The 15737-nt window shown below is 41.7% G+C and overlaps 1 protein-coding gene across 2 annotated transcripts in view; it reads left to right on the top strand.

The window, feature by feature from the left end:
* Positions 1-15737, top strand: part of syne1b (spectrin repeat containing, nuclear envelope 1b) — a 72847-nt gene that overhangs the window by 51812 nt on the left and 5298 nt on the right. For both annotated transcript variants that reach the window (XM_053335086.1, XM_053335087.1), the window contains exons 110-143: positions 216-412; positions 644-776; positions 1595-1777; positions 1956-2105; positions 2406-2582; positions 2677-2832; positions 2962-3117; positions 3269-3439; positions 3648-3781; positions 3880-4084; positions 4627-4809; positions 5006-5152; positions 5268-5422; positions 5651-5798; positions 5902-5996; positions 6160-6394; positions 6829-7023; positions 7296-7421; positions 7565-7720; positions 8374-8532; positions 9175-9341; positions 9470-9632; positions 9967-10154; positions 10275-10425; positions 10547-10729; positions 11022-11159; positions 11714-11905; positions 12041-12368; positions 13314-13382; positions 14139-14266; positions 14533-14659; positions 14855-15066; positions 15253-15453; positions 15568-15696. In XM_053335086.1, coding sequence (XP_053191061.1) covers positions 216-412; positions 644-776; positions 1595-1777; positions 1956-2105; positions 2406-2582; positions 2677-2832; positions 2962-3117; positions 3269-3439; positions 3648-3781; positions 3880-4084; positions 4627-4809; positions 5006-5152; positions 5268-5422; positions 5651-5798; positions 5902-5996; positions 6160-6394; positions 6829-7023; positions 7296-7421; positions 7565-7720; positions 8374-8532; positions 9175-9341; positions 9470-9632; positions 9967-10154; positions 10275-10425; positions 10547-10729; positions 11022-11159; positions 11714-11905; positions 12041-12368; positions 13314-13382; positions 14139-14266; positions 14533-14659; positions 14855-15066; positions 15253-15453; positions 15568-15696 — 5637 coding nt within the window. The remainder of the gene's footprint in view (positions 1-215; positions 413-643; positions 777-1594; positions 1778-1955; positions 2106-2405; positions 2583-2676; positions 2833-2961; positions 3118-3268; positions 3440-3647; positions 3782-3879; positions 4085-4626; positions 4810-5005; positions 5153-5267; positions 5423-5650; positions 5799-5901; positions 5997-6159; positions 6395-6828; positions 7024-7295; positions 7422-7564; positions 7721-8373; positions 8533-9174; positions 9342-9469; positions 9633-9966; positions 10155-10274; positions 10426-10546; positions 10730-11021; positions 11160-11713; positions 11906-12040; positions 12369-13313; positions 13383-14138; positions 14267-14532; positions 14660-14854; positions 15067-15252; positions 15454-15567; positions 15697-15737) is intronic.

Raw genomic sequence — 15737 nt, 5'->3', positions numbered from 1 at the left:
TTGTTTTCCTGTGAGATGAATGCTTCATACTCACATTCATTTCTGGAGTCTAGTTAATTAAGATTTAGTTAGTTGAGGCACCATGGATATAGCTCTAGAAAAGGGCTACTTTTTCAATATCTTATTAAAGTCTTTTCAGATGGTGTCGATCCAGCTTAAAAACCTGCTTTTCTAAGATTTGGTTTCTATTTGCTCAACCTCCATTCTGTGTAAAGGGTCTGAAGGGTAGACTTACAGAGCACCAACACAAGCTATACCAGGTGCTGGATGAAGGGAAACATCTTTTGGTGTCAGTTTGCTGTCCTGCACTGGAGAATCAACTGGCGCTGCTGGGGGAACACTGGCTCGACAACACCGCCAAGGTCAACAAGGAGCTACAGCGCCTGGAGGCCATCCTAAAACACTGGACCAGGTCAGAAAACACAGTATAAATGATATCCCATAGGTACATTACAAACATTCTATTTAAGACCTCACATTTTAAGAAGGGGCCTTAAGGTGGAGACTGTACTGTAGCAGTGGGCATTAATTCCCCAAATCCGAGTCCATGTTTCAGATTCATCACTGCAGATAAACTGTGATTTTTAAACTAAGTATCATTTTATTGCAATGTTTTAAGTTTAGCCTGTGATTTTCTTTCTAGGTATCAGAGGGAGTGTGCAGAGCTTAGCGAGTGGCTCCATTCTGCTTTGGATCGTCTGGAGTTTTGGAACACACAGGCAGTGTTAGTCCCACAGGAGCTGGAAACTGTCAGAGACCATCTCTCCGCTTTTCTTGTGAGACAACACAAACTGTTCTTTTTTCTTAATGTGTATTTTTTTTTCTCATATTGATTCAGAGATTTTAGCTATTTTCCACAAATAGTGCTGCTAGACATGTAGACATTGAGTGTTAGCACTGCCACAATTACAACAGGCTTCTACTACTGCTAGACGTGTGGAGTAATTCCACTTTTGTTATGCTGCATTGTGTGGAAACTTCATCTGTACATTTATATAATGTTGGCGCATTGCAGTGAAATAAGTCCTCAACACCCACCCTACCTATGTAGGAGTAGTGGACAGCCACAGCGTCTAAAGACCAGCGCCCCTTAGTTAAAGGCAATTGTAGGAGAATTATTAGAGGTGTACTGCAGTGATTTAGTACTGCACTGCCATAAAATTGGGGAACCCAGATGTTAAAAAGAATAATCACAGTTGAAGCATCAGATATCAAGATTTTCTCACTTTTAGTCTCTGGTATGGCTCAAGCTCCTAAAAACACATGATCCTACATTTTCCATAATGCAAATGTATAGTGTCTTTCATTAGACTCCACACTGCCTCCAAAAGGGACTCTTATTTCATATCTCACTAGTCCAGTTTGTAATGCAGGCTTTCTGTTAAAAAATGTAGGTCCGAAGCCCAAGCTGACACCATCAGGTTTACTTTCTCTGACTTTCATTCACCCCATTTACATACATGAAGGAGGCAAACTAGCAGAGCTGTTTTATTGGATTGCATTAAATTGTAAAGGTCTAATTACTTAATTGGTGGCCAGTGAGTTTACTTTGGATTTCTTACCAGTTGGTGATTCCTGCATTTGTCTGTCTCAGGAGTTTTCCAAGGAAGTTGAAGGTAAATCCAGCCTGAAGAGCTCAGTGGTAGCTGAGGGCAACCAGCTGCTGAGGTTAAAGAAAGTGGACACGGTGGTGCTGCGGTCTGACCTGGCTCGCACTGACACTCAGTGGAGTGAGCTGCTCACACGCATCCCAGTGGTCCAGGAGAAGCTACATCAGGTATTTTCACATGCGGCCCGACTGAACAAGCTTAGCTGCTCCAAAGCAAATAGGATTACCTGTTTCTGCCACTTCACACGCATATAGAAGTTTTTAGACAAGGTTGCTTTCACACTAGCAGCATGTGTATTTTTTCATCTTGGGTATCTAATGTGCTTGCAATTTTTTTTCTTCTTAGATCCAGATGGAGAAATTGGCTTCCCGTCATGCCATTTCTGAGCTGTTTAATTGGATATCGTTGATGGAGAATGTCATTGAGGAGGACGAAGAAAACCTCAAGAGTGCAGTTGGATCAAATGTGATTCAGGACTACTTGCAAAAATACAAGGTAGTGTACTTTCCTATAATGTAATATATTACATGCATTTCAAGAATGCAAAAGGTTTTCTTTTTACGGTTTGTAATAAAAGTAAACCGGTTGGCAAGGAATGTTCCGAAGTATTTTTGTTAAGTTAATATATATACAGTATGCTCAACATTTAGATAGTTGAATTCATTTTGGCTTGCCTCTTTGAGTATTTCATGTATGTTCTCTTACTAATCTGATTATAATGGAGAAGTGATCGATATTGTAATTATAAATTTGTCGTTTTGATGGTGAATCTACTGTTTTGTTTCCTTCTTTTAGGGCTTCAGAGTAGATTTAAGCTGTAAGCAGCTGACTGTTGACTTTGTCAACCAGTCAGTGCTGCAGATCAGTGGTCATGATGCGGAGAGCAAGCGCAACGATAAGACAGACTTCGCTGAACGTCTGGGAGCCATGAATCGACGCTGGCAGATCCTACAAGGCCGCATTAATGAGAGGGTGAGGCCCTAAACAACGATACTGTTAATCAAACACATAACAGAGAGCAGAACAACCAAGTGCTCATGGTTTATTTTGTATAAAACATCCGTAGATCCAGTTCCTGGAGAGCCTGTTGGAGATGTGGCTGGAGTATGAGAGCAGTGTTCAGGCCTTAAAGTCCTGGATGGGAAATCAAGAAGAAAGACTAAAGAGGAAAAACAGAATAGAGGATTTGACATCTGTACAGAATGCTCTCAAGGACTGCCAGGTAGGCCTCACTGGCTGTGTCATTGATTCATCAAAACATATTTTTCCCATCACATGTTGTTATTATTAACAAAACTTTTTGAGTTAATATTTCTTTTTAAGTTAAAACAATGATTCAACTTTTTTTTAGGAAATGGAGGAGCTGGTGAAGGAAAAAGAGAAAGAGCTAGAGAGGGTGGAGGAGCAGGGCTGTGCCCTTGTCCAGAACAAAACCGATGAGGCCTGTGGTATCGTCATGGAGACGCTCCAAGGTGTCAATCACACCTGGGCTAACCTGGACCACTTGGTAAGCCCCCCTGTTCTCTTGTGTTTTTAATGTTGTACTTAAGTTATACTCCATTTGTTCTGCTCTACTCTGTCCTACCCTTTTGTATTTTGTAGTGTTAAGTGTCAGTGTGTATTTTGTGACTCACCTTCAATTAAATGTATTTTTACAGATAGGGCAACTAAAGATCAGCCTGAAGTCAGTGCTGGATCAGTGGAGTCTATACAAGCGGGCTTCAGAGGAGATCAATGGCTACTTAATGGAGGGAAGGTACTCCGTGTCTCGTTTCCGCCTCCTCACAGGCTCCCTGGAGGCTGTTCAGCTGCAGGTGCAAAGTCTGCAGGTATGTTGGGATGAAGAGGCGTTTGATTAACTGTACAACAATAACCATGTCAGTTGGATGTAGCCATGAAGACAGATGTATTTATATTAATTACATTAGGATATGTCTGTGATTCTTGTTGTGAGCCTTGCTTGTGTTGTACATACAACAATATGTTTATCGAAGCCATTAAATCAAGCAACATGGTTTTTGTGTCTCACCTCTGAAGGATTTGCAAGAGGAGCTGGAGAAACAGGAGAGCAGTCTTAGAAAGTTTGGTGCTGTGACCCACCAGCTGCTGAAGGAGTGTCACCCTTCAGTGTCAGACTCCCTCAACAATGCCCTTAAAGACGTCAATGCAAGGTGAGTAAAATCAAGACACTTGTTTTGATTCCACTGATGTTAAATCCTTTACATTATCCTCACACTGACACACTGATCCATGTCATTGTTCCGCTCAGATGGACTGGCTTACTGGAGGAAATTGCGGAGCGTCTGAGAAGCAGTAAAGCCCTGCTTCAGCTTTGGCAGCGTTACAAGGAGCTTTATGAGCAGAGCTGCAGTAGCATCCAGCTGCAGGAGGAGAAGGCAGACCAGCTCCTCAAGACTGCCTGCAGCAAGGACATCGCTGATGAGGAAGTGTCCGACTGGATTCAAGTATGCAGCGTGAGTGAAGCCACAGCTGTGCCAATGTTGACTCGTTTTAAATCAAGCAAACACTCAACCTGTTCCAGGGCTTTATTATGAAAGCCTGTAATAAGATTATAATTTGTGCTTGGCCTGCAAGGAAATTTTATTTTATGTAATTGTGCTGAAGAGTTGAACAGATTTTTGTTGAAAAGTAATTGTTCTCGGGGTTGAGCATAGCTCAGGGGGTAGAGCACCCGCCCCCTGTGTTGAGGCTATAGTCCTCGTTGCAGGTGACCCCGGTTCGAATCCTGAACCGAGCGGTCTTATCCTGCATGTCATTCCCCCTCTCTCTGCCTCCTGTTTCCTGTCTATCTCCACTGTCCTGTACATTAAAGGCAAAAAAGCCTGAAAAAATATACGTAAAAAAAAAAAAAAAGTAATTGTTCAATAATGTTGAAAAAGTCTCAAGCAGTGTACCTCCAAGTGTGTAGTACATTAATTTTCCATGGAGGATTTTGTTTTTCTTGGGGGTGTGAAAAAGACATTCGACTCTAAATTTTATGGATACTTTCTCTCAGGAGGTCCTACGGTCCCAAGCTCCAGTGCAAGCCTCCCTCCAGGTTCTTCATGAACTGGGAGATCAGCTGAAACAGCAGGTGGACACATCAGCAGCATCTGCCATCCAGTCAGATCACCTCTCTCTCACCCAGCGGCTGGCTGCTGTGGAGCAGGCCCTAACTAGACAGCTCACCGCACTGCAGGTAAAGAAAATAGATTCATGACAAACAGTTTTGACTCAAAGTTTAGCTCAATCATCTTTCATTTAAATTTGAATATTGTAGTCCAGTTTATTTATTTATGTCCACTGTGCTTTTACAGTTGAACAAAGCAAGAATAGAGTTATTTAATACTGAATCATGAATTTTACATTTTGATGACATTTCTCTTCCACGCCAGACTGGAGTCCAGGACTATGAAACCTTTAATGATCAGCTGGATTCATTGGGATCCTGGGTAGTTGAGGCTGAGGAGGCTCTGAAGGTGCAAGATCCCAACAGCTCCACCGACCTGACAGTCATCCTAGATCGCATGCAGGAGCTCAAGGTTCTTTGTTTGTTTTCTACTTGTCAGTTAGTTGCAAAAAATTGTACATAAAAACTACATAGTAGCCTAAAATTTAAAAAATAAACAAACAAAACTTTTTCATGTCCTTCTGTAGAGACTTATGCTGAAATTCAGCAGTATGGCCCCTGAATTGGAGCGTCTTAATGAGCTTGGATACCGACTCCCTCTCAACGATTCAGAGATCAAACGGATGCAGAACCTCAACAGGAGCTGGTCAACAGCCTCAGCACAGACCACAGAGAGATTCAGGTATGAAAAACAAAAGATAATATTCATACATTTGTTGCATGTTTTCTTGAAAGAGGTGATTTAAAATACTTTAAATCTGGTACAATGTCAAAAATGTAATAATGAGCGCATGAATAAAAAATACCACAGGATTAAGTTAAGGTCTGACTAGGATGTTGAAATGGATGGGCACCAAAATGACTCATGATCATGACAATGATTCATCATCTGGTGTTTGGTTTCTTGCAGCAAACTTCAGTCGTTCCTGCTGCAGCAGCAGACCTTCTTAGAGAAGTGTGAAACATGGATGGAGTTCTTGGTCCAAACAGAAGAGAATCTGGCTGTAGAAATTTCTGGAAACTACCAGAGTTTGATGGAACAGCAAAAAACTCACGAGGTTATAGTCATTTTTGACCAAAGACCAAAAAATAGCTACCTTATTAATTATAAGTATTTCTTTATTAATCATTTACCTTTATTATCATTTTGTCATCTTCTAGTTATTCCAAGCTGAGATGTTCAGTCGCCAACAGATCCTTCACTCCATTATCAGTGACGGACAAAGGATGTTAGAGCAGGGTCAAGTAGATGACAGGTAAAGAGCGCAGATGTATATTCTATTTCTAATCTGTTTGTTGTTATTCTGCCCACCACTGACTATCTAATATACTGTAAGAGTCTTATTTGAAGATTACTACACCTGTTAAGTCTATCATATATACAAAATATCACTACTTCCTTACTTCGACCTCCTGCAGAAATGAGTTCAACCTGAAGTTGGCTCTCCTGAGTAACCAGTGGCAGGGTGTCGTGCGGCGTGCTCAACAGAGGCGAGGCATCATTGACGGTCTGATCCGCCAGTGGCAGCGTTATAGAGAAATGGTGGAGAAGCTGCGCAAATGGCTGGTGGAGGTCTCCCACCCTGCAGAAGCCCTTGAGACAGGGACCACTGTACCTCTGCAACAAGCCCGCTCCATGCTGGATGCTGTCCAGGTATATATTGTAAAAGTGATTTTGTCTAGATGGTGGAGGTCAAAAAGGACACACACATTTAAGTTATGAGTCAGACCACTAATGCCCCCAGAACAGGCATTTACTCCCCATGATAATTAAGGTTTTTATTCCAGTTAGAGTTTGTCAGGATGACTAAACAATATTATGTAGTGGGTCCTAGCATGGGTGCTCTGAGATCAAAATTGGATCAATGCATGACATGGACTGGGTACGCAGATTGGGTGCAGAGAGGGCTTGAAAACTTCCACATCTGACAAACTCACATTTTTCTCAATGTGTGACACCTAGTCTATGATGATACCCTAAATACGTTAAGGCACTGTTATCTACTACAATTAGAACTATTATCAGTGAGTCCTGTATCTGAGTCCTGTATCTGTCCTGTATCTGAGTGATTGTGCTTTCTGATACAGCTGAAGGAAAAGGTGCTGCAGCGTCAGCAGGGCAGCTACATCCTGACAGTGGAGGCCGGCAGACAACTGCTTCTGTCAGCTGATAGCCGGGCGGAGGTGGCCCTGCAGACAGAGCTTACTGATATCCAGGAACGATGGAAACATGCCAGCGTCTGCCTGGATGAACAAAAGAAAGAGCTTACCACCTTGTTAAAGGTATACCAGCAGTCTGTGGAGTACAGGGATAATCAGGGGTTCTTGAAGTTATACTATAACTCTTTTATCTGTTGGAAGATTTTGCATTAGGAAGTTAATGTATTTGTTTTTTTCTTGTTTTTAAACTAAAAGGCCCAACCAGCTGTTACTTGTGATATCAATTATGATACCACAAGATAATGAGAAACTATCAACAACATTATTATTTTGCTGTCTAACTTTTAGCTATATTATATTGATGCAGTTGTAACCATTTTTTGTGTTTCATACAGGACTGGGAGAGGTGTGAGAGAGGTATCGGTGGATCACTGGAAAAACTTCGAGCCTTCAAACGACAGCTCTCTCAGTCGCTTCCTGATCACCATGAAGATCTTCAAGCTGAGCAGATGCGCTGCATGGTAAGAGTGGTTCCCATCCTCTAGGCCTTATATAGTAATTATTTAACTGGAAATTACACATTGGGAAATTACACTGATTAGCTGTGTCTGCAAATATTACAAGTGTTGGTAATGTTTCTCCTGTATCCGTCTATCATTAACAGGATCTAGAGGGTACAGTTGATGGCTGGACTGGGGATCTGGCCCATCTGACTGTGCTCAGGGAGTCACTGTCTTGCTTTATCAGTGCTGAGGACCTTTCTGTCCTGCAGGAGCGTATTGAGCTGCTGCATCGACAGTGGGATGAAATCTGCCATCAGGTACAGTGCATTACACAGTACCTCTGCATAGCTGATTTTTGGACGATGTGCATTTGGTCACTTTCAGATATAATATGGATAATGATTATACACATAACTTCACAACCATGCTCCATATCACACAGTATCAACTGTCACTATTTGCACTAGTCTGGTCTCTGCAGTTCTTTAAGATACCAAGTGGTGGTGCTGGTATCACACAAATTCATAAGACTGTTGTAGAAAAAAACAACAACAAAAAACACCTTATATGGGTATAAGACTAACTGTAGAATTACTAGGCAACAAGAAGACAAATGTGTTAGAGCAAAATAATTTGACTATTTAAAAAAGGAACTCAGTTGTTTCACTTAAGTTAAGTTTCACTACAGCACAGACAACCTGAAACCTCAAGTTCATAATATTTTTTTTACTGTTGCATCCTGTGTGGAGAAGATAAAACAAGCACACAGGAAACGGCACACACGCTACTGTATGCAAATGAATCACTCAGTGTGCAGTGATCTCTGTAACGCCGTTTCCTTTTGAACATTTTTGACATGAATTTCCTTCTTCTTTTTTTTTTGTAAGTTAACATTTGTAGATAAATAGTTTGTATGCTCTTTGCACAGTGATGCACTTAACTGTTGTGTTATATTACTGTGCCTCTGCAGCTGTCACTACGCAGGCAGCAGGTGAGTGAGAAGCTGAATGAGTGGACTGTATTCAACGAGAAGTACAAGGAGCTCTGCGAGTGGCTCACCAACATGGAGAGCAAAGTCTCCCAAAATGGAGACATCAGCATTGAGGAGATGATCGAGAAGCTCCGCAAGGTACGTAGAAATATACTTCTTGAGCAGAGTCATCTCTAGTGTGTGCAGATGTTATTGTCATTTTAAATATTCTCTTACAATGAATGTAACAGACAGCGATGTAACAAGTCATTGTACTTTGAAATCCACTGTCTCTCTTCTTCATGGTTTTGGCACTAGCATTTGTTTTAAAAAGTGCTGCTAAGTTTATTATCACCACCTTTATTTCTGCGTTTTCCAATTATTTTCTTAATGCTCTTTAAACATCGGTGTGCACTACATCCAGCTCATGTCCATCCTCTTTGATTCATTGGTTGCCTCTGATGACACTAGAGGAACTGCTTATGTTGCTGCTGAGGAAGCAAAGTACAGAATATACCTGAGCAGAATACCTGCATATAGCTTTGACTGTGCTCCAGCTGCACCCGTGTACTGCAGTTTGTAATTTTAGGCTCTGTGATACTTTTTCACTTTTTCAGATCTCATATCAGTATTTCCTGTTCATTGGTCATGAAAGTGTTCTGCTTATATGTACACCAACTAACTCCGAGCAAATCTCAATACATTCGACTAATTCTCATTCTTACTCTGCCGCTTTTAGGTTCAACATTCAAACTTTTTCAATTCTTTTTATGTACTGGTTGTATTGCATTGTGTCCTCAGGACTACCAGGAGGAAATCACTGTGGCAGAGGAGAACAAGCTGCAGTTGCACCAGCTGGGAGAACGCCTAGCTAAAGCCAGTCACCAGAGCAAAGCTGTTGAAATCGAACAAAAACTCAACAAAGTCAGTGACCGCTGGAAGCACCTCCTGGATCTCATTGGAGCCAGGTGAGGAGACACACACACTGGCTCCTGAGTCACTTAAATGGACCTGTAATTTGTTGTAGCTCATGCAGGATAATAAAAAATCCTTGTATTAAATTGTACTGACAGAGTTTCATGAATTGTGTTAACAGAGTGAAGAAGCTGAGAGAAACTCTGGTAGCGGTGCAGCAGCTGGATAAGAATATGAGCAGCCTGCGCTCCTGGCTGGCTCATATCGAGACCGAGCTGTCCAAACCCATTGCCTACGACTCCTGCGACTCCCAAGAGATTCAGAGGAAGCTCGATCTGCAGCAGGTAATGTAATATACAGTACAGTGCATAAAATATGTACAATGCTACATTATAGATGGTAATTTATTATTGTAGCAATTCCCTGTTTACCTGCAACCAACTAGCACTGAGCTGGTGCACTAGTTTGCCCCGTGTGGTTGACAAGAAGGTAATGAATTGTAATCTTTTTCCTTTTCTCCTCTTCCTTCTTCGGATAAAATAAAAAAACACTATGTGTGGATCTGTGGAGTAGAAAATGATCCTGCTCCTATATTCATCGACTTCATTGTTTCTCTTTATCTCTTTCTCTTATTAACTCATGCATACAAATTCTCTGTCTCTCTTTTTTGCCGCTCAGGAGCTTCAGCGTGACATAGAGAAACACAGTACCGGAGTGGCATCAGTACTGAATCTGTGTGAAGTGCTTTTGCACGACTGTGACGCCTGTGCCACCGATGCAGAGTGTGATTCCATCCAGCAGGCGACACGCAGCCTTGATCGCCGCTGGAGGAGCATCTGTGCCTTGTCTATGGAGAGGAGATTAAAGTAAGAGGATAACAAATAGTCAGATATTGAAAAAAGCAGATAGAAACTTTGTGTGGATGAAGACTTTTGAAATATGAAATTTTTCTTGACTAAATGATCATACATTTTTCCTGTTGTTAGGATTGAGGAGACGTGGCGTTTATGGCAGAAATTCCTAGATGACTTTGCACGATTCGAGGAGTGGCTGGCCACTTCAGAGAAGACTGCTGCTCTGCCCAACTCCTCTGGTGTCCTTTACACTGTAGCCAAGGAAGAACTTAAGAAATTTGAGGTACAGCTGTTTCAAAGATATTCACTTCAAGCTATTTTAAACCTGAACTGAGAAAGGTGAAAGTAAAAAAGGGGAGCTGATGATAATTAACATATTAACGTATACAATTTAATTTCTGTAGGCCTTTCAGAGGCAAGTCCATGAAAGCCTAACTCAGCTGGAGTTAATCAACAAGCAATACCGCCGCCTGGCCAGAGAAAACCGCACTGACTCTTCCTGTCGGCTGAGGGAGATGGCCAACGATGCCAATCAGCGATGGGACAACCTGCAGAAGAGGGTGGCATCCATCCTCCGCAGGCTCAAGGTACAATAATATCTACACATACTCATCACAATCCTAGTCTTATTAAATTCAAATGTATGCTTTAACATGCATTGCCCAATTTTGCTGTGTTAATTAGCTGTATCACTGACAATAATGCACAATTAAGATAGCAATCATAATGTGTTAGTTAACCTGAACCAATGAAGCACCTGAAAAGGCTTCACTGAGCTTCATGTACAAATTATAATGTATCTATATGGAGTATATGTATATGCATTCACGTTTAAGTGTAGATAATTCTTACAGCAGCATCTTCCTTTCAAATATGCAGCACTTTATTAGTCAGAGAGAGGAGTTTGAGACAGCCAGAGACGGCATCTTGGTGTGGCTGACAGAGATGGACCTGCAGCTGACCAACATCGAACACTTCTCTGAGTGTGACATTCAGGCCAAGATCAAACAACTCAGGGTAAGTTTGTCACAATTTTTCACAACTCCTTTTCCTCTAGGACTTTAAACACAATCTGGTTTTAAAAGTGTCGGTATAACATATTTACATATCCCTTTACTGTTGCTCTATATTGAAGCTATATTTACTCTAACTATTAACATCTAAAATATGTCTTATCTATATGAGAAGTGAGTGAAAATCAATCTAAAAGCAGCAATATGTGTAAGTGTTGCACTCTAATTTGGAAGACATATTGAGAAAGATTTTTATCTCTTGATATTGAAAAGTGTTTATCTACATAGTGTCTATGATTTTAAACACGTCATCTCATACATTCTTGTATTTTATCATTGTGAAAAGAAGCTAGACTTACACTGTGTAGTTAATATGGCAATATGACTATTTCTATTATGATACATAAGTCAAACTTTATATTACAATCATTAATGCAATGGATATTAACATCTGGGAATGTTAGGGCATTTTGAAATAAACTGGACTGTGTCTGTGTTTAGCATGAAAGGCAGAATTAATGAGGACTTGTCTGTCTGCTCCCTCCTACCGTCTCACAGTCGTTCCAGCAGGAGATCTCACTGACTACAGCCAAGATCGAGCACATCTTCTACCAGGGGGGAGCACTGATAGAGAAGAGCGAGCCTCTGGATGCTGCTGTCATCGAGGAGGAGCTGGAAGAGCTGCAGCGCTACTGTCAAGAAGTGTTTGGTCGAGTGGAGCGCTACTACAAGAAGCTCATGCGCCTTCCTGTAAGAGTAAAGATCATTGCAAAGCATACCAAAGATTTGAATGTTTTCAATTCATCTGATAATTAGGTATTTATTGTTGTGTGATTCATCACTTCTTAAATCCTCACAAACTATTTGTCTTTCCCTTTTCACCAGCTTGCAGACGATGATACCGAAGTGTCATTCTCGGACCGTGAGCTGGAGCTAGACGAGCCTGGCGACCTGACGTGCCTGCCATGGAATGAGCGTTTGGGCGATGGCTTCATGTCACCTCTTCCCTCTTCCGGCCGCTCAGCCTCCCTGGCGGCCCAGCTCCGCACAGAGCGCTCAGGCAGGGACACCCCAGCCAGCGTGGACTCGATTCCCCTGGAGTGGGATCACGATTACGACCTGAGCCGCGGGCTGGAGAGCGCCAGCAGGGCCCTGAGAGAGCAGCAGAGCGAAGAGGGAGAATTCCTCCAGCGGCCTGCTTCAGCGCTGTCAGGTCGGTGTCCATGCATGTGCAAGTTTCTGTTAAAAGTTGAAGAAATTTTTTTCAGCCTTTTAAGAAACCTCTACCTAAAGTGATGCAGTGTCTAGTATTACTTTGTCACAGGTTGCATAATTATATGAATTATGAACAGTTTCCCTTCTAAACATCTCAGCTTGTCTCAATAATTGTTAGAAGCCCAAAAAGGTAAAACTACTAAAGTATTTCACCAGAAAAAATAAAGATTAGATCAAAAATTTACATAATCTGAGTATCAGGACAATATTCACTTCACTGCCTTATTAATCGCCTTGCAACCCCTCAGATTTGTCTTTTGACCCAGTGGATTAATCTTGACCTCTAAGTTGGGAACCACTGCTTTAACCACTGCATCATCAAGCATCATCTGAATTAAGTAAAACTCTGAAGGCCAAAGTGTGCTTGGTTGGTGTTTTAATAGCTGACCCTGGCATGTTGGTACCCAGGGAGGAGGAACAGTTTGCCAACATGGACTAAATGCCAACAAGACTCAAGAGGATAACAGTACAAAAGATATATCTGAGAAAATGGCACATAACATCAAATGCTAGACAACATAACAAAGACAATCTATTGAGGGACTTAAATCTTGTTTTTCAGAGACACGGATGGAGAGGGATCACTCAAAAACCCAAATCCCAAAGCCTAAAAGCTTTAAAAAAAAGTTTTTAAATCAGGATCACAATTTGAGACACAGGCTAAGAAATATTTCTGAGTTTTCAAAATGTTTCTCTGTTCTTACTTTTAGTGGCTGAAATTACCCCAAAAGTAATAAGAGTGTCATAATCAAGTGCATTTTCCTGTGATTGGTAACTTGTCTTCATCAAGTGTTGCAGGCAAATGACAGATGTGATCAGTTAATAGAGTCAAACAGTGTAATGCTCACTGCTGAATGTGTGTACTGTACAATGTTTCTTCCAGATGTAGTGATCCCAGAGAGCCCTGAGGCCTATGTTAAACTAACAGAAAAAACACTGAGGTCCTCCACTGGTAGGCAACAGCAGACCCCAGCATGCCGCAAGTGTTTGGGGCCAGAAATAACAGCAGCACTCTGAGTGATACCACACTTAAAGCCTATTCACCGGCTTGGACTTTGATTTGTGTTGATTTTCTTCTTTGGGCACTTTGGGCACACACTGTAATCAATGGCGGCACTTTCTAACACTGGGGTATAGGGTTAATTCCATTTTTCCCACTTCTATTCACTGGTTCTGCATTGGTCTCTAATTCAGCAGAACTGAAATGGAATTGAGCCTAACCCTTCTTTCTAACTGGCTTTCTTATTTTTGTTTTGCAGTGTGCTGTGTAGCTAACCTCTTTGGATTTTTTTGATGTGCATTTTGTGTTTCAGAAATGCATGTTTTTAATACTGTCACAGCGAACAAGTCTGAACTCTGAACTCTGAAGGGATTGCAGATTTGTTTAAAGTTAAATTTTCATAGGCTCCGTTCACACAGAAGCACATTGCTAAAAATAAAGCATGGAAGATCCTTATGCAAGCGGGACTGGGGAGCACTGTGATGAAGCTTTTTGTCACAGTAAGAATAGAGTAGTTTTTAGGAAATGCAGCAGTGATCACTTGTCAAAGTGTGTTAGGAAACATTAGTGACAAGTGGCAATCTGCATTCCTTTGGACTCTCCGTACCTTCTGTGCCTCTGTATGAACAGGGCTTTTCTCTCTTGTGGGGATATTTTGCATATTTCTTATATGATTGAACATATAATCACATAATGTTGTGTCAACAGGGGAGGTTGCCTCTACGGACTCACACATGCACCCTCTGGACGCCAGCCGTTTCCACCTGCAACAAATGGACAGCAGCCGCAGTCGCACTCCCACGAGTACAGAAATGGATGCTTCATACATGGGATACGTATGTGTTTTCTTCCACAATTCTACTTTTTTGCAAATTAAAAACACCATAATACATAGTAGCAGTTTGTTAGCTTACTGCCAACCGTCAATATTGCTTCCTCTATTGACAGAAAGTCTTAGGGTTTGTTCTTATTTGAGTATTCAGTTTTATCCAAGATGTACATATGTGCCCTATCTTGAAATACATAATATATTTTGCCTGCACTGATTTTTATTATATTAAATTATACCTGTAACATAATCTATATCCATTCTGTACTGTAGATGCGACTGCTGGGAGAGTGCCGTGGCAGCATTGACACGGTGAAGAGGATGGGCTTTGAGCTAAAGGAGGAGGAGGACACAGTGTCTGGACTGGCTGATCCCAGTAGCTCAGAGTCCCAGACATCAGGTAATTCTGATCCACTACATATCCGAAATGCTTGTGTGACAGTAAACTCCCAGTAAACAGCCATGTATTTGAATTAGTGTAACCTAAATAACCTGGAATGGCTGAAAAGTTAAAATGTTGTATTTAATTCACTGGGATAAAGTTAATCTCGGGTGTCTTTGACTGTCTTTGACACTCATTCACTCTGCACCCTAGGTGTGATCGAGCGATGGGAGCTCCTGCAGGCTCAGGACCTCAGCAAAGAGATGCGCACAAAGCAGAACCAGCAGCAGTGGCAGCAGCTGAACTCTGACCTGAACAACATTTGGACTTGGCTGGGAGAGACAGAGGAAGAGCTGGAGCAGCAGCGGAGGCTGGACCTCAGCACGGACATCCAGACGATCGAGCAACGCATCAAAAAACTCAAGGTGACACTGATACAGCAATTGGTATTCATTATTTTATAACATGAAATTTTTTGCTGGATTTAAAATAATTCACCATTCATCAGTTTCTTATTCTATGGTGATTATTGTATATCTTCCGAGTTATTTGTTACATCCTAAGTTTGTATAGATGAGCACACTCTGTAAAATGTTAATATTTGCCTACAGGAGCTGCAGAAGGCTTATGACAAGCGGAAGGCCATTGTGCTGTCCATCAACCTGTGCAGCGCTGAGTTTGTGCAGTCAGACACTGAGGAGTCCAGAGAGCTACAGGCCAAACTGAAAGACATGAACAACCACTGGGACAAACTGGGCAACTCATTAGAGGAGTGGAGGTCTTCATTACAGGAAGCTCTCATGCAATGTCAAGTAGGTGCCAGTGAGCTTTGATGGGCCAGTTGAGTTGCCCTGTTTAGACAAATTTATCTGAAATGTGATCATACAGTTGAATTTCTACATTTCTGATCCACATCATATGAACAGGACTTCCATGAGATGAGCCACGGTTTGCTGCTCTGGTTGGAAAACATCGACCGCAGGAGGAATGAGGTGGTTCCCATTGACCCCATACAGGACAGTGATACTCTCCAAGAGCATCATAAAACACTCACGGTACTGAACTATATTACCTTATTGATTACAGTGTGTGAGTA

The sequence above is a fragment of the Scomber japonicus genome, chromosome 16 (genome assembly GCF_027409825.1).
Source record: "Scomber japonicus isolate fScoJap1 chromosome 16, fScoJap1.pri, whole genome shotgun sequence".
Lineage (NCBI taxonomy): Eukaryota > Metazoa > Chordata > Actinopteri > Scombriformes > Scombridae > Scomber > Scomber japonicus.
This window is presented reverse-complemented; position numbering and strand designations above follow the sequence as displayed.